The sequence below is a fragment of the Myotis yumanensis genome, unplaced genomic scaffold (assembly GCF_028538775.1).
Source record: "Myotis yumanensis isolate MYYU_CA2020_CCGP unplaced genomic scaffold, mMyoYum1.0.hap1 SCAF_6, whole genome shotgun sequence".
Lineage (NCBI taxonomy): Eukaryota > Metazoa > Chordata > Mammalia > Chiroptera > Vespertilionidae > Myotis > Myotis yumanensis.
The window spans coordinates 91,092,523-91,116,443 of NW_027223757.1; the positions used below are offsets into that span (position 1 = coordinate 91,092,523).

General features: G+C 46.0%; 1 protein-coding gene across 2 annotated transcripts in view; it reads right to left on the reverse strand.

The window, feature by feature from the left end:
- Nucleotides 1-11,911, reverse strand: part of MAPK14 (mitogen-activated protein kinase 14) — a 67,581-nt gene extending 55,670 nt beyond the window's left edge. The window contains exon 1 of one of the 2 annotated variants that reach the window (XM_070418699.1): nt 11,432-11,911. In XM_070418699.1, the coding sequence (XP_070274800.1) occupies nt 11,432-11,547 (116 nt within the window). In that variant the 5' untranslated portion in view covers nt 11,548-11,911. The remainder of the gene's footprint in view (nt 1-11,431) is intronic. The other variant, XM_070418698.1, reaches the window with a different exon arrangement.
- Between the last annotated feature and the right edge of the window lie 12,010 nt (nt 11,912-23,921).

Consider the following 23,921-nt stretch of genomic DNA (forward strand, 5'->3'; position numbering starts at 1 on the left):
ACTATGAGTGTTTCCAAATCAATAAAATGGTGGTGTTGCCTTGACCAAAGTCATTCAGTGGTCAGAGCATTAGCCTCGGATCAAAGGGTCTCGGGTTTAATTCCTGGTCAAGGGCACATACCTGGGTTGCAGGATTGACCTCTGGCCCTGGTCAGAGCACCTGCGGGAGGCAATCGATCAATGTGTCTCTCTTCACATCAATGTTTCTCTCTCTCTCTCCATCTCCCTTCTGCTCTCTCTAAAGATCAATGGATGAATATCCTCAAGTGATGATTAACCAAAAATAGAATAAAGTAAAATCGATATCCTATATAATAAAAGCCTAATATGCAAACCAACCGAACAGGGAATGACCGGTTGCTATGATGCGCACTGACCACCAGGGGTCAGACACTCCATGCAGGAGCTGCCCCCAGCCCACAGGCCCCAGGCCGGCCAAGGTGGGTGCCAGCGGGGGGGCCCCCCCGATTGCCCCGTAGAGGGAGGCGACCAGCGGCAGGGGGCAAGGCTGGCAAGTGGGCAGGCGGCGCCAGGCCAGCCAAGGTGGGTGCCAGCGGGCCCCCCCCCCCATCATCCTGCTGGTTGACCCATAGATAGCCGGCCAGGTCTAGGAACCCTACCCATGAACGAATTTTGTGCACTGGGCCTCTAATTATATATACAAAAGGCTAATATGCAAAATTTCCCCTCAGGAGTTCGACTGTGAGTTTGATCACTTGCTATGACATGTGCTGATCACCAGGGGGCGGCACGGAACATGTCGGGTGACCAGCAGTGGGGTGCTGAGGGAGTGAGGGAAGGAGGAGGTGGGGAACCATGTGGTGGTGGTGCGAGGGTGGTGAGGGAAGGAGGAAGTGGGGAGGCAGGGAGGTGGGAAACCTGATGGGCCCTGATCGCCAGCCAGGCCTAGGGACCCTACTCATGCATAAAAATAAAATAAATAAAATAAAATGGTAGTATCACCAGCTCTGCTTATCTTGAAATGCTGTTTTGAGGCTCAAGATAATTATGTGAAAGTACTTTATAAATTATACTAGAGGCCCAGTGCATGAAATTCATGCACAGGTAGGGTCCTTAGGCTTGGCTGGTGATCAGTGCCGATCGGGGCCTTCCGGCTGCTGGCCGGGGCCTTCCTTCGCCGGCTGCTGGCTGGGGCTTTCCTTCATTCCACACCAACCCCTGATGGCCAGCACACATCATAGTGAGCAATCGAACTCCCTGTCTCTCAGTCGAACACCCAAGGGGACACTTTGCATATTAACCTTTTATATATATATAGATAAGGCAGGTAATTTTAAATGTTCCAAGAAGTATGGGGATTATTACATAATCAATTTTCAATATCTATTTTTAGATCTCTTATTCTCAAATTTGAGGTTGAGCATATTTCTGAAATGACAGTAAAATAAGGCAGATTATTAAATGTAATTTCGGGCCCAAATCCTCGATCATTTGTTCACCCTACAGATAACTAAAATATTGTTTCTACAAGTTAATATGCATACTTATTCAGTGACTACCAAATAAGATCTAAGAACTACTAAAAACAGCAATATAATGTAACCAATACTTAATGACATTGAATTACAAAAAACTATTCCTTTATATATTTGTTTCCCAACTTAGACTGTGAGGGAGAGCAGAAGCTACAGTTTATCCTCAGAACCTAGCCCAGTGCCTGAAACTACTGCAAGATTAATACATATCTAAGCAGACAGTTCCTGACCTCAAGGAACTGAGAAATCTAGCTGCGGAGTCAGAATGAACAGACACACACAAACAAATTACTGAAGACTTTTACAAAGCAACACATTTGCTTTCTCTAATCCATTCTGTACCTCCAATTTAATAACACTTTTCCTTGTTACTTTACAACTCAACTCTAACAGTTCTCTATTGCCTAGAAAAATACAGTTGCCTTAGCCCTATTCCAGACCTAATTCTTAATTTCTGAGGGTAGAACCCAAGCACCTACATGTTAAAAAGTTCCACAAGTGATTCTGAAGCACAAACCAGCATAAAAACAATTGGGTTCATCGTACTGAGATATTCCTCCATCAGGCCAGTCCATCTCCTATCTAATTCTTTCAGTTATGGTTTCTCCTGTTAATCTAAAAATGTTTCCTTTCCAAATACTGCCCATCCTTCAAAACAACCTTCAAATCCTTCTCCTTCCATGGAACCATTCTAACTACTATAGCCCACAATGTCCCCATATCTCTATACACTTCAATACCTATATACAGTTCATTAACATTTTATATCTATTTCTTTTATACACTAGTGAGCCCTTAATACTGTATGATGGATGACCAACAGATTTCCTTTCTTACCATAAGTATAAAACACAAACATAAAAACACATATATACAGACATATTTCAAACTTTCAAAATTATGTTGCTTTAAATACCTAGAGTAATAGAAATCTTCAGGTAATTAGCTCACTCCCTGCTTGTAATTTTCATGACAACTGTCATTCATCTAATGATAAGCTTCCTTCAAATATCAGCTCCACATATCTAAGGCTGACCCATACAATTTTACAACATGAATCTATTCCTGGGGTAGTTAGTACTATGTCTCTGAGAGCTCTGTCCTTGATAATGTGTAGGAAAGTAATCAGGGAAAGCATGAAACACTACATTTCAATAGACTTGAAATCCAAAGGGGGAGAAATTCTTAAGATTAAGTTTGTTAAGTACAAGCTTGGACACACAGTATATGAACAAGGCCACTGTGGAGACTGTATCAGGTTAATGGGTTCAAAAGAAATATGCACAGAAAGTATATAGCTTCTATCCTTGTTGCAGGGGGAAGATTCAAGTCATCCAATCTCATTTTTATTCACGGCCAATCGATCTAAATATACAAGGTTATATAAGTAGTCCTCAACCAAGGATAATTTTGCCCCTAGGGACATGGGTCAATGTCTAGATATATTTTGGGTTGTACCAACTGAGGGTTACTACTGGCATCTAGTGGGTAGGGTAGAAGGTCACTGCTAAACATTCTATAATGCACAAGACAGCCCCCACAACAAAAAAATTTATCCCACTCAAAATGTCAATAGATTATGTAATCCTAGGTAATACTATGTACTGTATATTAGAAAATGGAAACACAGCTTGATAAATACTGACAATACTTACTGCTCTCTTCATTTGCTATTTTCCCCTTTAGCTCCTTTTAGTATCTGTATCATTTAGTTTATTGAGATTGTTCATTTCAAAGCATATCATTCAAAGCATAAAGGCATTTAGAACACCAAACTAGGAATCGGAAAATGAAGCAAGCTAAACTTATAATATCAGATGAGGAAATTATTAGAAATATATCAATTTAAGAAACCAACATCAATATTTCACTTAAATTTAATACTAAGAGAGTGTTAGGGAGTCATCTTTTATTATACCAAATAGGAAGATAACTAATATTTTCACCAGCATTTGGCAGCCCGAAGAAGAAAACATAAATAGAAACTATTACTCAAAAGACTGGGTACAAGAAGGTTCAAGTTAGCTAAAACCTTCGATGAAGGACTTGACAGAGGGGATATAAAGAAATAGCTATTAGGGATAGTAAGAATAAGGCAACTATTTCTGGGAATAAAGTTATATCTACTACAGGGCTGAGGAAATATACATTTGCATAAACCAGACACCTCAGGCTGGAGTCACAGGACAGACCAAGGGCATGATTAGGGGCAGATTAATTTGTAGGTGAGAAACTGTCACACAGAGACACTGCTCAAGTGCAGGTATAGGGCTGGGTTAAGGATGTAGAGGACCTTTACCCTCACAGTCTCTTCCTCCCCCTAAATCATAGCCTCCCCGAGCCCTTGGCAGATCAAAAGGAGAAGTTCTGACCTCTTGTGGGCACATGCTGATGTCACCACTTTCTAGATGTGAGTCATCAGATGGAAAGGCTTCTCTGACACAGAACTTCAACCCATAGCCTTGCATGAAGTTGCCCTAGATGTAAAAAGTGACCAGTATGTCACTAGATTCAAGAGACACAGAAAAATCTAAAAGATTTCAAGGAAGCAATTAGAAATATAAGGTAGATTTGAGATGGCAATTTAAGTTTTTAAAAATGGAGAAAAAAAGAGGATTTCCAAAGCAATCTGAGGAAACAACATAAATATGCCCCTTGTGGAATGATACTTTCAAAAACAGAGATCCTTCCTGCATTGTTGTTGCTGTTTTTTAATCTTTATAAGCACTGGCAATACTGAATTAATGGATTTAAGAAAACAAAAGGGACCACTGGTATGCTTGTAGGGTTTTTGTTTTTGTTTTGCATGGTCATGTGTTACGTGATGCCTACACTCTGGATGATAGGCTTGGAAAAGCAACCCAAGCATACATGTGAGTAGAATGACAGTAAGGCACACATACTCACATACCTTCCTCATGTCACAGGCACAGTGACAATACCACCGCAGCCTAAGGGTGAAGGTTTTGAGGAAAACAAGGAAATCTGTTATCAACATCATTCCAAGTAACAGGAGCTGACATGTTCAGGGTCTGAAGTTACTCTGACAGCAGATCTAAACAGAATAAACATTTCTTCCATAACCTTTTGTTATGTTGCCATGGAATCAGTGTTTAGGAACACATTTTCTGCAACTATATGTCAGAGCAGCGAAAGGGGGCATAGCTTTCCTGTAAGAGGAGAGAAATTTGTATCAGTAAAGGTGGGGAAGACAATCATTCCTATGAGCTTTTATAGGATCATGTATGTGTAGAATCTTTTAATCCATAAAATGTATTCAAGTTAAGAGAGAGGTTTTGGGGACCTCGTAGCCAAAACATTAGTAACTGGTAACAACAATCCCATCTCGACTACAATTACTGTAATGGGGAAAAGGCGGATGAATGTAAAGTTGATACAGGACCAAATAAAACAGAAATTAAATGAAATCTTAAATGTGGAAGGAAGGCAAAAATTACTTTTAAAATATGACCTGACAATAAAAACAAAACAAAACACACACACCTAGAAACCCAAAGAAAGCTGAACAACCTGCCAGCAGGCTAATCTTCCTGTGTCACAGAAGCCTAACGATAATCTCTTTGCTCCCTTCCTTTTGGTTTCAGAAACCTGAAAAGGTGAAGGAAGCCCATGTTATTTAAAGAGCTTGAGTACCCCAAATTTCTAGGGCCCACCAAAAGTACTGGCTCTGGTATTGAGTCTTTTGGAATGACAGCTGTGAGCATTAGTCCAGGCTCTGCACCAATTCATCTGGTTCTCCCAATCAACCCTAAACTACAATGAATACCTCTAAATGGATAAAAAACAGAAATGACAAAAGTAGGGATGCAGAGTAGAGTGATGTTTTATTTTTTATTTATTTATTTTTTTATTTCTTAAAGTATTACAAAGAGTATTACACATGTCTCCTTTTTCCCCCCCATGACTTTCCCCCGGCCTCCCCCACCCCCCAGTGTCTTGTGTCCATTGGTTATTCTCATATGCATGCACACAAGTCCTTTAGTTGATCTCCTACCCCCCCAACCCTCCCCAGGCTTCCCACTATACTTTGACAGTCTGCTCAATGCTGCTTTGCCTCTGTATCCATTTTTGTTCATCAGTCTATAATGGTCCTTATTATCCATAAATGAGTGAGTTCATGTGGTATTTTTCTCGGCTTCCCAGGGGCCGTCTCAGTCTCACAGGGGCCGTCTCAACCTCACCAGAGCCGACTCAACCTCACCAGGGCCGTCTTGACCTCACTGGGGCCGACTCAACCTCACCAGGGCCGTCTCGACCTCACTGGGCCGATTCAACCTTACAGGGGCCGTCTCAACCTCACCGGGGCCATCGCAACCTCACTGGGGCTGTCGCATAGAGTGATGTTTTAAAACAGAAGGTAAAAATCTTGTCTCTTCTCTAATCACAACCCTCCATGGCCTCCACTCTCAGAGTAAAAGGCACAGTTCTTATAAAGGCTTTAAAAAAGACCCTTCATGATCCCTGCCCATCTGCACCCTCTCTACTTCCTTCTCCTACTACTATTTGGCCTGGTCCATTCAGCTCTAGCCATACTGGTCTAGCTATTCCTAGAGAGCAAGGGGCCTTTGCCTCAGGGCCTTCGCACCTGCTGATCCTTCAGCCTGAAATGTTCTCTCCCCACTCATGTCCAACAGGTGTTCTATATCATTTTGTCTACTCTGCTTCAAAGCGCCATCACAGTATTCCCTCTCCTTTCCATGCTTCATTTTCCTCATAGTACTTATAACCTGGCATACTATAATTTTTACTTATTATCTTCTACTTCCACCCCCTTAGAATATAGTTTCTTGTGGGCAGAAATTCTTGCCTGTTTTGCTCATATCCCATTTCCAGCACCTGAAGAAAGACATAGTAGTTGCTCAAAATATCAGTATAATATTCAGAGTCCTATCCTCAAAGAGATTAGCATGAATCCATCTTCCTCTCTCTTTGCCTCCAAATCCTATGCCCTGTAATACTCCAAAGTTCAGAGAATGGCACTAAGATCTATCCATTTGTCCTAAGCCAAAACTCAGGGGTCACCCTAGAGTCCCCTCTCTTCTCTGCCTCTTTTACTTCTAATACTGAAAGCTTTATTTAAAAAATACACGCACATTTCAAGTTTAAAGAAATCTTGGAATCCCTAGATTCCAAGTCAGGGAACCCACTTTATAATGAGGATTTTTTTTTTTTAAGCACTACAGTAATTATACCTCTTGGACAGGAACAAATCAATACCAAATTTCACAGTAACGAGCAAAAATCCAATGTATTTTCAAAGGTCTAGAGAGACAATTATTTCTATTTATGTCCTATACTTACATAACACAAACATACACAGAAGACTCAACTTTACAAAATGCACATTGAGGAATTTCAAATCAACAAGATTGATAAATTCAGGAATTAACTACATGCACTGCCTAATAATTCTTTGGGGAGAAAATTTAATCTGGACAGTAAGTTCATTTTTGTTTTATCAATTCTGAGGAAGAGATGAGACTTAAATAAGTTAAGTCATTACCCCTCAGACTATGGGCAATGGCATTGGTGGGATTGGCTTTATATAATCACAGCTCTATGACAAGTGACCCAGCAACCCTTTCTTCAAAAAGAAGGGATAGGGGGAGGCAAACAACACAGTTAGCGTGAAATAAAAAGCAGAGTACTCCTCAGTGTCAGGAAATAAAACTGGCAGAATTGAAAAGCTAGAGGTCCAGAATACCCTTATTTTAAAATGGGAACCAATGGAAAACTATCAGTGGAAAAGTGAGATTTGCTAAGTAAAATGGTTTCATAGCCAACTTGACTGAACTTCTTCTTAAAAGTCTTTATATATAGCCAGGCCAGCGTGGCTCAGTGGGTTGAGCGTCATCCCTTGCACTAAGAGGTCACTGGTTCGATTCCTGGGTACATGCCAGGGTTGCGGGCTCCATCATGCAAGAGGCAGCCAATCGATGATTCCCTCACATTAATGTTTCTATCTCTCTCTCCCTCTTCCTTCCTCTCTCTATAAAATCAATAAAGACATTAAAAAATAAAAGTCTTTATATATCAATACGAATATTTGCCATTGTGTTTAAATATTTATTGTTTAGCACTAATTATATGCAGCCAATCACATTACTTTTGGTTACCAAGAAAAACAAATGGGAAAAAAGGTCAGCATGGGCTTATTATCACCACTAGTAAAGTAAAGGGCAAGTCTGTCTCATTGAGTATATCAAGAAAGTCATCTTTTTAAAAAAATATATATTTTATTGATTTTTTACAGAGAGGAAGGGAGAGGGATAGAGAGTTAGAAACGTTGATGAGAGAGAAACATTGATCAGCTGCCTCCTGCACACCCCACACTGGGGATGTGCCCGCAACCAAGGTACATGCCCTTGACTGGAATCGAACCCGGGACTCTTCAGTCCACAGGCCAATGCTCTATCCACTGAGCCAAACTGGTCAGGGAAAAAAGTCATCTTTATATAATCAACGATGACATATTTTTATTTGTGTCCTGGTTCATCCAAAGTAAATAAATAAAAATGAAAGATTTTAAATGATGAATGGGCATTAATATTGAAAAAATTAGCTTAATTTATTTATTATATTTATTAATATACAATTGTTCCACAAAGCATTCATGGAACTGGATTTAAGAAATTTTGCCGAACTCTCACTAAAAGTTTTGTTATATACTCTATATACTGATGATAAATATAAATCTCACAGCACCATGCCTGGTAACATAGTAAGCAATGCATAAAATGTGGTTTCTATTCACATTTGGCTATAAGCTCTATGAGGGACTGTATTATCTTGCTCTGTCTCGTTCAGCACTCTATCCCAAGAAACCCAGTCCACTACCAGGTCCATAGTTTGTATTTAATAAATACGTTGAATAAGTAATTGAATATGTTTTAAGAGTAATACTCAACTCTCACCTGTTTTATGGTTACCATACCCTAGAAAAAGGCATTTAAGTTCCTGTTTATGTTTCCTTAAACTAACCACAAAGATTCCCTCCCCCCTTTCTGTCCCAAACCCACAAAATCAATGCTTTGCAACAACTGTTCTTAAACAATTTTGCTTCATTTCCCCTCACAAAGTACAAAGTTCCTTAAACTGCAAGGTTTAGTTTAGTTCCCTTTATCCCTTAAAAAGGAAAGGCAGAGTTGTAAAACTTTATCAATTCTCAAATTTCTAGTCTGATTCCTTGCTCTTTGATTTGTGGTTGGTCATCACACCAGCTCTATTTGCATTTTTATTATATACTTTGCACAAATTAAAATAATGAAAAATAGCCTTGACATAAAAAAAAATTTAAGTTACACATCAAGGCATATCGCAGTTCAGAACAATCAAATTAGGAAGCTGACACATATTCCATTGATGTTGCATTCCTTAAAATACCTTCAGAAATTCTTTTTGGGAACAGACTTCAGATCCAGTTCTACAAGTCACACAAGAAACGCTGTGTCATTACTTTTTAGTTGAGACTCCTATTAGACATAAAACAGTCTCACTAACCTGACTACTTAATCTTTTTCACCAGACTTTAGTACAAATTCTCTAAATTGTTTGGATTCAATTTGATTTTGTTATTTCCCAAAATCTACGCTCAAAGGATGAAGATGGTGAAAAATAACACAGGCTCAAAATGAATTCTAAGAGAAGTTCATAGAGTATTTTCTGCCATACCTGAAAAGTTGCTAATTGAAAGAGCTCCAAATAACTACTCTGAATGATATACACACTTACTTGTAAATATAAATTCCGAGATTTTAATACAAAATCAGTTATATTTGTCTACAGTCAATTGTTACATATATCAGCTGTACTTTCCTCCCCTAATGTGCTAAAGGTTACACCTTAAATCGCCTTCCGAGAAATACTACTTAAAAAACAAAACAAACAAACTCTGCCTTCCTGGAAGGACACTGAAGAAACTTAACAGGGGCTATCTCTGAGGAAAGGAACAGCATGGCTGGAGAACAGAAAGAAAAGACTTTTCACTGGAAATCTTTGTATACCTTTTGAATGTTGTACAATGTGAATGCATTACATATTTTTTAAAACCGGCTTAACAAAATTACTTCCAAGTGTCGGATATTTCTGGCTCCCAAGCCAGAAAAGAATACTAGCACTAAAGAATTGTGGAGTTTCTTTTAACGTCACTTCGTTGTGAATCTGAACCTCCAGTTCCAGTGCAGAGCTATTCACACCAACGGCAGGGAAACCTTGCAAGCAGTTCAAGTTCACTAAACTCATCATAGCTGGACCATTCTAGTGTATCCCTGCATTAAAGTAAACATCATTGGTAACAAAAACTTGGTACCACAAAAATTAATGTCAATTCAAGAATAAAAAACAAAGCAGATTAATGAGCTATAAAAGGAGCAATGATCCAAATACATCTTTGAAAAGTAGCAAGTCAATAACACATAAACTGTGTATATAGTAAAATGCTGCAAATTCCCTTAAAATGTAGTCCGTCATACTACGGAAACCTGGAAAAGATGTCAAGTATGGTGCCATCAGCAACATAATTAAAGCAGCCTGAACTAGATAATGCAATATGATCTGTTCCTGGACACAATTGCACAATCTCAATTACCCAGAAGATTCTACCAAACAGGAAATTCATGATGTGACTTTAAGAAACACAGGAATCACATTTAAAGATGAATACGTTCAAAAGCCTGGAATTTGTTCCAGAACAAGAAATAATTTTATAGACCCCTTTTCAAATGTTCAACGGGCACGAATTACACGAATAAGCTTCCGATCAGGAGCTCTCCAATTACAGTAAATCTAAAATGTAGTGCCTAGACTCTAAAACCTTGGAAGTTAGTGGAATGTTTCAGATCTGGAAATTTCATGGTATTAATTTAATTTCATTTAAAACACACTCACAGTGTGAACTGAAGCTGATCTATCCCACAAAACCATCGTGATCCTCAGGCGATAAATGTAGATAAGCCCCCTGCAAACTCTCGGGGACTTTAAAAACACCGTCCTGTGCACAAGAATGACCGCCACTGGAAAATATTTACAACATCTCCCAGCATTGTGAAGAACTTTTTGATCTCGAGGGCGCCCAACGGATCAGAATCTCACTTGCTCCAAGTGAGAACACTGTTTCGTCAAACAATACTTAAATGAGCAGCGGAATGTGAGTAATCGGCGAGGCCGGCAGCTTCTCCGGCTGCAGGGTTCTCGCCGGCATCTCACCCACCCCCCAGCTGCCAAAGGAAATGCGCTTTCAACCGAATCGGAAACGCACCACTCAAGCTGGCACAGGGCTCTCCGAGATAAAGTCGGTATTTTAAGCTCTATGGGCCGCTGCTAATTCAACTGCAAACTCAAAAAGAACGCTTCTCAAAATGGGATTTGGACACAGAGGCTTGCAACCAAGTCCGGACTGACGCCCTCCGCCGTCAGTTTTGCTCAGGCGACCGCAGCCTCCGAGTCGGGCTTTGCCCTCCTGCTTCTCCCGGCAGCTCCCCGGGCTGCTGTGCTCAGAGGGCAGGCGCCGGCGCCTGGGGTGGGCACACCTCGGGGAGGGTCCTTCTGCTGGACGCCGGCAGGAGACCCCCCGGAAAGTGCCCGCCCCCCCCCCCACCCCCCACCCTGTGCCTGGCCCCAGAGCAGCAACCCCCAAGGAGGGAATGCGCAGGGTGCAGCCAGGGCCGAGCTCCAGCACCACCACCGCCCGCCCCCCATGGACCTGCATCCTGCACACAGCCGACCACCCACCTAGGTATGCAGGGTGAGGGTGCAAGGCGCACAGGGAGCGCTGGACAGGGGTCGAAAGGGCGGCGATGCCCTCCCCCAAGTAAAATTCCTGCCACTTGGTGCATCGCCGAGCCGCGGGGCCAGGCCTGGCTCTGGGGCATGCGGGGCCAGCTAGCCGCCACGGCCCCAGGCCCAGTGACACTCACCACACGGAGCCATAGGCGCCGGAGCCCACCGGGGACAGGTTCTGGTAGCGCTCGGGCACCTCCCAGATGGTCTTGTTCAGCTCCTGCCGGTAGAACTTGGGCCTTTCCTGAGACATCTTCCAGCGGCGGCCACGGGGGGAGGAGGTGGCCCTCCGGGGCCCCGCCTGCACCCGCACCCGCTCCCTGGCCCTCGTTGCCCACGCGGTAGGGCGGGAACCCGCACTGGTCGCCCGCGCAGGTGCGGTGGCCGCGACCCCGCTGACTCCCGCGCGCGGCCCCTGTCAGCCGCAGGCTGGGCGCGCCTCGGCAATGGGAGCAAGCCCCGCGACGGGCAGGACGCACTCCGGGGCTCAAGGCTGCGCCCGCCGAGCTCTCCCTGCACCCGCTTCCCTGTCAGGCCGCCTCCGGCTGCGCCACGGGACCACGGCTCCAGCTGCTGCGCCGCCTGGGCTTCCAGTGGTCGCTGTTCGCGAGCCAGAGAACAGGAGCCTCCCGCCGTACTCTCGCGAGATGAGCTCCCGAGACGCTCCGCGAACCGAGATTTTACCCAATATGGAACCTGCCCAAGGGAGGGGGGAGAGTAGGGGGCGGGACGGGAGGAGCAGCTCTCGCGAGAAGAGAGCAACAGCTGGACACCAGAGGAAGGAGCTTGGCGTCGGTTACGGGCGGGAAGGCGACCCGGGGAGGAGAAGGTAAGCAGGCAACACATGCCGCGTGCGCCCCACCGTGGCCGGCGGGGCAAATGCCTGGTGGAAATTGACAGTGACAGTGTCGGGAAAAGAGCCAAAAGATCTTTGAACCGCGGTTAGTCACCACCAGCAGCAGAGCACCTGCGCAGCGGAACTCTAGTTGCCAAGAAATCACTGCATTACAAAAAGAGAGAGAGAGGTTCTGCTCAGGAAGCTGTTGCATTCCCATCTACTCAAGGACATACGGCTTACTCTTAGGAATTCTGATTAAATCTATCCCAAAAGTAATTATCAGCCCTGCCTAATAGGCTGACGCTTTGCAACCTAACTCTCCTAGGAGTTTTCAAACTTTAAAAAATATATATATTTTATTGATTTTTACAGAGAGGAGGGGAGAGGGATAGAGAGTTAAAAACATCGATCAGTTGCCTCCTGCACACTCCCTACTGGGGATGTGCCCGCAACCAAGGTACATGCTCTTGACCAGAATCAACCTGAGACCCTTCAGTCTGCAGGCCGAGGACGCTCTATCTACTGAGCCAAATCGCTTAGGGCAGTTTTCAAACTTTTATGTGCATAAGAATCACCTTGGGAGTTTAAAAATGCAGATCCCCAGACAGGGAGTCTGATTGGATAGGTCCGTGAGGGGCACCAAGAATGTGCATTTTTACAATACCGCCCAGCCACTTCTGATTAAGGAAAGTCTCTGGTACCTCCCTTTGAGATGTATTTTTTAAACCACTACCCTGAGGACCCGGCTGGTGTGGCTCAGTGGTTGAGCATGGACCTATGAACCGGCAGGTCACGATTCATTTTCTGGTTGGGGCACATGCCTGGGTTGTGGGCTCGATCCCCAGCAGGGGGCGTGCAGGAGGCAGCTGATCCCTGATTCTCTCTCATCATTCTTGTTTCTGTCTCTCCCTCTCCTTTCCTCTCTGAAATCAATAAAAAATATATTTAACAAAACAAAATAAAACAAAAAACACTTCCCTGAGGATTTGAAATGGACTCCTGCCCTGAAGAATTTCCACTGAAGAGGATGTTAAGCATTTAATTCATGCCTCTCAGGGTTAGAAGACCAGGGCAGAGAGCGGTCTTATTAGGCAAGTCAATTGATCTTTCTTAGACCTTAATTCCAGTTAATGCAAAAGAGAACTCCTTTCTTACATCCCCACCTAATAGGGTAATTTGTAAAGCTGAACAAGATATTAAATATGAATGGGCAAGGTATTACGATCCCATGCCTACCCCCACTGTTACCAACCTACTCCTATGCTCAAGCTTGTTACAATAAGCAGAAGAATTGGACCCTAAAAGAAATAACAAGGTACAAGCCAATTCTCATCACTTCCCATGATTATTCTCTTTTGTGTTATGCATCCCCTGGAATGCTTAGATTTTGCCACCTTGTTCCTGCATCTAACACAGTACCTAGAACATAAAATATATTCCATAAATACTTGTTGAACAAATTATGACCATTGAACTGCAGTTAGTCACCACCAGCAGCAGAGCACCTGCACTACAGGTAATACAGGATCCTCAGTTCTCCTCTAGGAAAAAAATTAGAAAACCTAAAACCTGATCCATGCAAAGCTTTTTTATTTATTTATTTATTTTTATTTTTTATTCAATGTGACTTAGCCTGGATTCTCTTGCCTACAAAGACATGGTGCTTGAAAATGTTCCAAGCCAACCTGCAGGTTAGGGAGCTTTCAAAGAAGTAATGAAGGTTGAAGGAGGAAGTGAGAGCAAAACTATGACTGTGAAAAAAAAATGAGGGCTTGGAGTGGAGAATCAAGGAGATGAGGGAGGAAACTTGGAAGTAGGAATCCTAAGAAAATCATAAATTTATCCAACAAATTGGGATAATGAGGTGAGAGTGACCAAAAGGGTAAAGATGGAGTGAGCATTACATTCACTCACTCATTCAGCAAATATGTATTAATGCCTACTAGGTGCCAGGCATCTCTGATGAAAGGGTGACCTAAAAGCAAATTTGGTTGTGCCTACATGGAGCTTACAATTAACTTGAGGGCAGTCATTCAATCATTCAACACAAATTTCTTGGGCACTTACTATATCTACCACACAGTTTTAGGCATTGATGATTCAGGAGTTAATGAAAGATAAAAATCCCTGTCTTTAGAGGGGAGAGACAGTTACAAAAAGGAATGGGAAAAGTGAATACTATGTTAGACATGAATACAGCAATCCAGCAATTGTAAAACTGCAACTGCTGATCAGAAATATAAGGCTGTAGTGAGAAACGGGGCTGGGACCGAGCTTTGTTAACCTAATAAACATTCAAACCTGTGAAAAATTTTTGTGAGTTTATGTGAGCCAAACTGCCAACCAATGCGGGGAAGCAGAATCTCAATGGATTGAGACAATGCTCTGGAGAATGGCAGCTTTGCGTCTTACAGTATTTTATACATTGCAATCTAAAGAGGTGACATAAGTGGGTTGCATGAAATCCACTGGTGATAGATTAGGGAGGCTGGAGAAAGCAAAGCAGGGAAACCTCTGGGACTGGATAAAAAGTAAAATGATAGACACATACTTCTTTTACACGGGCGAGTATAAGACAGTTAACAGTCAACAGTGAACTCAGTGGCAATGAGATCTGTGGTCTCTGCGGAGCAGTGCCTGTGCTTTGAGGGGTCCAGAAAAAGGAAAATTACTTTGACATTTAAAAACATATATTTTTTTTATTGATTTCAGAGAGGAAGGGAGAGGGAGAGATTGAAACATCAATGAGAGATAGTAATTGATTGGCTGCCTCCTGCACGCCTCCTACTGGGGCGTGAGCCTGCAACCCAGGCATGTGCCCCACCCAGGCATATGCCCTTGACCAAACCCAGGCCCCTTCAGTCTGCGGGCCCACGGCTCTATCTTCTGAGCCAAACCGGCTAGGCTACTTTGACATTTTAATATGTCATCATAGATGCCAGAAGACAATAGACAGGCTTAGTTAAGGTGAAGATTGTCAGGGAAGATACCAACCTAGGACATGACTACTCACCATAAATTGCTTTTCGTTAAAAACTTTTTATTTCAGACCATCTTTTGTGGCTAATTTAGGTCTGAGTTTGCAAGGCGGCCAAGCAGGCCGTCCCTGAGCTTGTCAGACTAGCATGTGGCCCCTTTCGCCCACAGCTTCGAAGGAGGAGGTTAAGGCAGGTCAAGGGAGAGAGCAGAGCCGGAGGCCTGGGCAGCAGTGTCCCCCAGTGGGGAGAGCCAGCTTGTGGGGCCCTCTAGCCTCCGGTTCCCTCGGCCTCTTCTGACCTGATGTGGTTGTGGGAAGGCAAGTGAGTTACTGTCTGTGAGGTGCGGGCCGAGGCTTGGCATCAGGTGGGCCCTCCATCAAGAGCAGTGGTCAGCCCCCCGGGCGTGGCCCAGTGGCTGAGTGTCCATCTACGAACCAGGAGATCATGCTTCCATTCTCGGTCAGGGCACATGCTGGGGTTGCAGGCTCCATCCCCAAGGTGGGGCGTGCAGGAGGCAGCCGATCAATGGTTCCCTCTCATCATGGATGTTTCTATCTCTCTCCCTCTTCTTTCCTCTCTGAAAAGAAAGAGTAGTAGTCAAACCAGTGGTCAAACCTGGGTGGCACAGGTGAGGGGCTTCCACGGCCCAGGTATAGGGGAGGGCGGCCCAGGACCCCACCCCCGCTGCCCATGCTCCCCCAGCTCGCCCCACTCCTGTCGCCCGCCCACCGGAACGCCCGCGGGCTCGGCGGCAACGGCTCCGGAACCGCCGGCGACCGTGGGCAGCGCCGGCAGCCCGGCCGGAGCTGCTGGGACCCGGCGCCCACTGCGCCCCCCGCCGAGGAGCCGGTGAGCCGCTGCTGGGGAGCCGGGCGCCGGGGCTGCGGGTTGGAGCGGGTCCCGGGCGCCCGCGTCCCGCTGGCAGGTCCACGTCCCGGGCGGGGGCGCCGTCAGCCGCAGGGCCGGCGCGTCGCGGGCGCTCAGTCCAAATCTGTGGAATGAATGACGGTGGTTCCTGGCAGCTTCTCTCAGAGAGAGGCATTGTCTCCGCTGCTGAAAGGCCGCGGGGAATGGCCGTGGCAGATGCGTGCGTTTTGCAAGCTGCATCCTTTCAAACTCATCGGTCTGATTGGTCAAAAGCCCCAGGACCAGTCCTCTGCCCGGGCCTCACCCCACACCCGTCCATCTCCTCCTGAGACCCCACGGCCCGGCGGCGTGCCTCTTGCTTTTACAGGTCACTGCTGTTGTTCATTCTGTCCCCCCGACTGAGCCCCCACTTCCACTCCACCCCCTGAACCCCTTTCTCTTCTAATCAAATCCTATCGATGTATCAGTGTTCCCCCCGAAGCCTTCTCCAACATCCCCACCCCGATAATGAGTTCTCTGCAGCACACCCTACCTGTCCCCCACGATCATTGTCTCTGTGCCCATTGGTCAGCTCCATGGGGGCTGTCATCTTACTGTTCTTCCCCAGCCACCAGACAGAGACTGAAGGACACTGAAAGCTCTTTGCTTGTGCCTCTTCCATATTCCACATACATTCCCCATTTTAAAAAGTAAAAAAAAAAAAAAAGTAGGTGACGGGCTGTTTCTGATGAAATTCCAAGTGCTTATTTTGAAATGTTGGAAGTGAAATTTACCTTCCCATGATTAAGAGAACAGGAAAGATGACAATATTATGGGAAAGATTCTTGCAATTAAACTAAGGCTCGGGATTTCACATTTATTGGGTTGCATTTAAAATAGTTATTCTTGGCTTTTAAAATACTTTCAACACATTTTGTAAACGAGTCAATGGGTGGCTGGGTAGGTAGGCACCTTTAGAGGATAAAGGATCTAGGTCAAAAGTGCCTGTATTATAACAGTGTCCCCATTTTAGCATGGAGAGACTGAAAAAGGTGGTTGGCTATGTTTGCAGTGGTTCGCATACTTTATTGTGTAGCAGAGTCACCTGGAGGCCTTCCTAAGCAAGACTGCTGGCCCATCCTTAGAGTTTCTGATTAATCAGGGCCTAAGAATCTGCATGTCTAACCTAGTTCCCAAGGCATGGTGATGCTGTTTATGTAGGAACAGAGTGTGGATGACAGAGATCAAACTAATTTCTATTCGTTAGTAGTAAATCCAGATACCCCAAATTATGTCACATTTATGAAATTACAAAATGAAACCTTAAGTAGTTCAGACCCACGGTTCATCCACTTAAATATTTTGTCTGATAGCAGGAAGCATCAGAGAATTGTTTTCTGAGTAGACATTTATCTTCAAGATTACAGGCAGAGCTTAGCATGTTGCTGCTCTCACTGTGTGCAGAGGCCCATCACACTAACACTGCTCAGGAGTCGTCATGTTGCTCCCTCTTGTGTTTGTCACTTTCCCATCAGTGTGGTTTGGATGACTTTTTTCTGTGATGCATCACCTTCTCCACACCAAAGTGCATCTGCCACTTGTCAGTAGGAGCTTCTGGTCATTGCACCTTGTTGGGAAAGGAAAGGGTCCTGCTGGTACATGCAAATGAATGATGAGGGCTTCTATGAAATCAAAAGACTTAATGGAACTGGAGAACGTCCGGAGAAGACTGCTGAAAAAAAGAAACCCAATACGGAAATCATGTGTTTTTCTTTATTGCCTTTAGCTAGTCATAGGATGAGCCCTTTACAGATGGCCTTCCACCTGCCCCTTCTAGACATCCTCACTATGGTCCCATGAGTTATGATTTGGTTACCTCTCCCCTAGAGGTAATAGTAATGGTCTCAAACTGGTCTTCTTAGCTTGGTCTCTTCTAACTCCAAGTACTGTTCAGTAGAACTTAATGTGATTATGAAAATGATTTATGTCCAGTATGGTAACCCTTGCCATGTGTGGCTGTTGAGCACTTGAAATGTAGTTAGTGTTCCCGGCCAGTGTGGCTCAGTGGTTGAGCATCGACCCAGGAACCAAGAGGTCACCGGTTTGATTCCTGGTCAGGGCACATGCCCGGGTTTTGGGTTCAATCTTTAGTAGGGGGCTTGCAGGAGGCAGCTGATCAATGATGTTTCTCTCTCGTCAATGTTTCTATTTCTCTATCCCTCTCCTTTCCTCTCATTCTAAAAAAAAAAAAATCAATAAAAAACATATTTTAAAAATAAGAAAATGTAGCTAGTGTGGCTGAGGAATTGAAATTTCTATTTTAATTAAATTAAATTAAATTTAAATAGCCACAAGTAGCCAATGGCTACTGTCTTGGACAGCATAGCTCTCTAGACCAGGGGTGGGCAAACTTTTTGACTCGAGGGCCACAATGGGTTCTTAAACTGGACCGGAGGGCCGGAACAAAAGCATGGATGGAGTGTTTGTGTGAACTAATATAAATTCAAAGTAAACATCATTACATAAAAGGGTACGGTCTTTTTTTTTTTTAGTTTTATTCATTTCAAACGGGCCCGATCCAGCCCGCGGGCCGTAGTTTGCCCATGGCTGCTCTAGACCATACCACAAATGTTGGCGCTGATAATGATGATACTCGATCATTCTGAAGGAAAGAAAAGTTGATGATGCATTAAACTTGTTTGCAGCCTCACCTATTAAAGAACTATTTGGCCGTAGCCGGTTTGGCTCAGTGAATAGAGTGCCAGCACGAGGAACAAAGGGTCATGGGTTCGATTCTGGTTAAAGGCACATACCTTGGTTGCAGGCTTGATCCCCACCCCCATCAGAGACCCTGCAGGAGGCAACCAACCGATATGCCTCTTTCACATCAGTATTTCTCTGTCTGTCTCTCCCCCTCCCTTCCACTCTCTCTAAAAAATCAATGGAAAAATATCCTCATGTGAGGATTAAAAAAAAAAAGAACTATTTATATAATCTACATACTTTGTGTTTACCTATATATTTTATAGCTATTATAAAACTGCAGTGTACTGTGCAAATGCAAGGTATCACTCATATATATATGTATGAATATATATAATAGAGAAATATGCTAATTAACTAGGATGCTGTAATGGTTCGACCAGACAGGAGGAGGTTGCGCGCGCAGCATTGGGGGCGGGGTGGCAGGGGCCTCCATGCACCTGCGGCCGCAGCTGCTTCAAAGGCCGGAAAGGGAGGCAGGGCTGGACCAGCAGTGGCTGTGGCTGCTGCAGGGCTGGACCAGAGGGTGGGCAGCACCACACGATTTTGAATCATGCGCTGGACTTCTAATATATATATATATATCTACACTAATAAAAGACAAAGATGCTAATTGACCATACCTTCGCTACTCCCATCAACCAATCAGAAGAGTATGCAAATTAACCAACAAAGATGGCCATTAAATTTGCATACTGTAGGTGGGGCGGCACAGCGTGAGCCGCCACCCGGCCTGCCGCCATCCGGGCCTGCCATCTGCAACCTGGGGTGGCAGGGCGGGGCAGCGCGGTCCACCGCCTGGCCCATCACCATCCGGGCCTGCCATCTGCGACCCAGGAGGCGGGGCAGGCACCACGGGATCGAGCCTGCCATCTGCCACCTGGGGAGCGGGCCTAAACCAGCAGTGGTTATCTCCTGAGGGGTCCCAGCCTGTGAGAGGGCACAGGTTGGGCTGAGGGACCCCCCTCTGCCAGTGCACGAATTTTTGTGCACTGGGCCTCATATATATCCTATCTAATAAAGAGGGAATATGCTAGTTGACTGCCCCACCCTCAAAGATGGCGGCGCCCACAGCCAATAAGAAGGGAATATGCCAATTGACTGCTCTGCCCTCAAAGATGGCAGCACCCACAGCCACAAGATGGCGGTGCCCAGTCCCCTCAGCCCCGCCAGGGCAGCAGGCTGCTCCACATGCCTGCCTCCGGAGACCCACAGTCCCCTCAGCCCCCCAGCCTCACAGGGCTGGCCCAAGGCCCAGGCAAGCCTTGGATGGTGGCTGCCCAGCCACCACAGCCGTCCGAGGCTCAGGTAACCAGGGCCGGCCAAGGCTTGAGCTGCTGGCAGTGGCAGCAGCAGAGGTGTGATGGGGTGTAGTTCCCCTGAATGCTGGGTCGCCTCCCATCCCTGAGGGCTCCCGGACTGTGAGAGGGGGCAGGCCAGGCTGAGGGACCCCCCTCCAGTGCATGAATTTTCATGCACCAGACCTCTAGTATATTTATATATATTTTAGAGGCCCAGTGCATGAATTTGTGCATGGGTGGGGTACAGCCAGCCCACCCCGATGGGGGCCAATCAGGGTCAAGCTGGCAGGGGGGAGGAGATGTGGCAGGTAGGCCAGCCACACACCTAATGGGGGGGGGCACTCAGGGGCAGGGCCGGCCAGAGGGAGGGCCCTGGAGAAGACCCACTGAGCTGGAGCTGAGCATGGGCCCCAGGCTTCCCAGGGAGGATGGCCTCCGCAAGGAAACAGAAACTACCAGAAGGCTCTGCAAACAGGCCCTGAGCTCCCTTTGGCCGGGCAGACTCAGAGCTGGTGTCTCTGTGTGTACATTAGACACAGCCCGGCACTCACTCGCCTTTGTCTGTTGGTCAAATCCATTGCATGGAAAAACGTGTTCCCCTTCTTCTCTCTGGGCCCTTGCAACAGATACAGGCCAATTAGAAGGCTCAGGCCCCAGTGGCAGAGCCAGGCCCCACAATCACCCGGAATTTAGGCCTAAGACAAGTGGGTAGCAATCTCCACGGAACAGAACACACTGCTTTAGAGTCTTCATTCTCCCCTAAAATGTGCCCAGCTGCTCCTCTTTAGCCAGGATAGACTGAACTAAGGAACCAAAGACTGAGTTTCCTTTGAGGTGGGATCCACCAGGAGCCAGCTGGTAGCAAGGCCCCTCACAGGCAGCTGCCTTTTCCACAAGCTTGGTATGCTCTGAGCTGGTCCATTTCTGGTGGTGCCGGGTCCTGGACTGCTGGTTGGGTGGCAATTCCACAGGGTTTCTCTCTGCCACCTTCCTGCCCTCCCCAGCAGTACCCTCCAGCTTGGCACGCCAGGGGGCTGTCGCTAGAGTCGGGATTCGGAGAGTGAAGGAGTTGGCCCATGCGGAGAGGGACCCGCAGGTGGCCAGGCCATGTCCCCCTACCCCCGCTTCTCAGTCTCGCTCACGTGGATTGGGCCAAAGCCTGCTGCCCAAGATTGGTGCCATGTGGGGAGGGTCGCCGCAGGGAGAAGGGCACCCTGACCTGCCAGCCTTGGTGATGATCATCTTGGTGCCCAACTGATTAAATTTGTCCCACAGAACCTTCATCTCAAGCTGCACGCTCACACTGGCCACCTACATGTTCTTTACCAGTGCCTTGGCGATGGCCCCGGGGCCCTCAGGCTTGGCAGCGGTGCTGGTGGTGGCCCCTGCGGCTGGCGCGTCATAGTGACAGGTCGTTCCAGTCATTCCACCATAATGGTCACTGGGCTTTTATATAGAGAGATATGATTTTTACCTCATAAATAAATATATATATCTACACTAATAAAAGAGAAACATGGTAATTAGCATACGACTGCTACCCTTCCCATTGGCTAATCAGCATATCCTTATGCAAATTAACTGTCAGCCAAGATGGCAGCCAGCAGCCAGGCAGCTGGAAGCGAACATGAGGCGGGATCTCAGAGCTGAAGTTATACATTGTTTCGATTATAGAACCGAAACAAACCAGATACCTGCTCTCAGAGCTAGAGCCAGAGCAAAAGCTGGCCCAGAATAAAATTTAAAAAAGGAGCAGTTGGGAGCTTCAATCAACAACCGCCAGCCTGAAAGCAGCCCTCAGCCCCTCACCCAGACTGGCCAGGCACCCCAGTGGGGACCCCCTCCCTGAAGGGTGTGTGACCAGCTGCAAACAGCCATCATCCCCTCATCCAGGCTGGCCAGGCACCCCAGTGGGGACCCCCACCCTGATCCAGGACACCCTTCAGGGCAAACCAGCCGGCCCCCAGGCCTCTATCCTATATAGTAAAAGGGTAATATGCCTCCCAGCACCGGGATCAGCGGAGCCGAGAGGCCTCCTGGCACCAGATCAGCATAACAGAGGGCAGCGCCCAAATCCCCTGATCGCCCTGTGGCTCTGTGTGTGACACGGTGCGGCGCCCCAACCCCCCCACCCCCCCACCACAGGCCCTGCAGCAGGGTAGAGCCATAACCTCCCCATCGGCCCTGCCCTGAGTGTGACAGTGGTGGCGCCCCAACCCCCTGATCAGCCCTGCTCTATGGGTGATAGAGGGCGGTGCCCTAACTCCCCTATCGGCCCTACTCTGTGAGTGACAGGGGGCAGCGCCCAACCCCCTGATTGGCCCTGCTCTGTGCGTGACAGGGGGTGGCGCCGCAACCACCCCATCGACCCTGCCTTGAATGTGATAGGGGGCGGTGCCACAACCCCCCAATCAGCCATACCCTGAGTGTGACTGAGGGTGGCATCGCAACCTCCCAATCCGCCCTGCTCTGTGCATGACAGGGGGCGGCGCCCCAACTCCCCAATCAGCCCTGCTCTGAGCCCGACCAGGGGTGGCACTTAGGGATTGGGCCTGCCCTCTGCCACCTGGGAGCAGGCCTAAGCCAGCAGGTCGTTATCTCCTGAGGGGTCCCAGACTGCGAGAGGGCACAGGCTGGGCCGAGGGCCCCCCCTCCCCCCCTCCAGTGCATAAATTTTTGTGCACCGGGCCTCTAGTATATATATATTTATTTATGTAGAATAATTTTGTTTATTTATTTACTTATTTATTTGACATCAGAGAGGAAAGGAGAGGGAGAGAGAGGAAAGGAGAGGGAGAGAGAGATAGAAACATCAATGATGAGAGAGAATCATTGATTAGCTGCCTTTTGCACTGGGGATCGAGCCAAAACCTGGGCATGTGTCCCAACCGGGAATTGAACCATGACCTTTTGATTCATGGCTTGACCTCAACCACTGAGCCACACTGGTGGAGCTATGTGGAAGAATTTTAGATTTTATGCCTTTTTTGTTATTTAAAAACACAGATGATCAAGAATGGTTCTATTTTCTTTCAGAAGTGGATTTATATCCATCATTAACTCCTCCTCCTCCTCACTGTCTCTAGAGTTTAAAACCAGAGTTTTAAAGCTTAAAGTGGCCCTTAGATATCATTTGGTCCGACCATGTCATTTTATGGACAAGGAAACTGAAACTTATTTTTTAAGAAACTTGCCCCCAATCAGACAGCTAGTTAGGAAAACAGCCAGGGCCAGAAGCCCATTCTCCTGAGAACCTGTGCAGTGCTTTTTCTGCTACACCATGATGCCGCTAACTGGATACTACGTAGTCATTTCAGAAACATTTGTTGAGGTCAGGCACTATTCTGGGCTCTGAGAATACAGCCATGAACAGTCAAAGTCCCACCTCTTAGACTAACATTTTAGTATGGGAATCAGACAATGGTCAAATAGATAAGCAGTTGCTAGGAAGAACAGGAAAGGTAAAGGGATAATGATAGGTGCGCTATCCCCATCAAGGAGGTAGACACTGTATTGACTGACCACTTAACCTTAGCATGTTTAGTGAAAATTGGTGGTTATACTGACTTTTACCTCATATTCATTTCCCTACAACATAACCGAATATAAAGAAAACTGGGCTTCCTAGCAGGACACCTGGGTTCCAGTCCTGACTCTAATTATTTAACAGTCAAGTCTGTTTAAACTTCTGGGCTTTGGTTTCTCCAAAATGAGACTGATTCTCACTTTACATTCTTTATAGGCTAGTTGTGAGTATGAAATTATAAAACACATGAGGAAGCTTTATAATACTGCAATGTGTTATGCAAATGTAAGGTATCATTCTATGGAAATTTTACTAAAGGGGTCTATATTTTAAAAATTGTTTTCTGTTTGGTCTGTTTCCACCTGTCCAGGAATG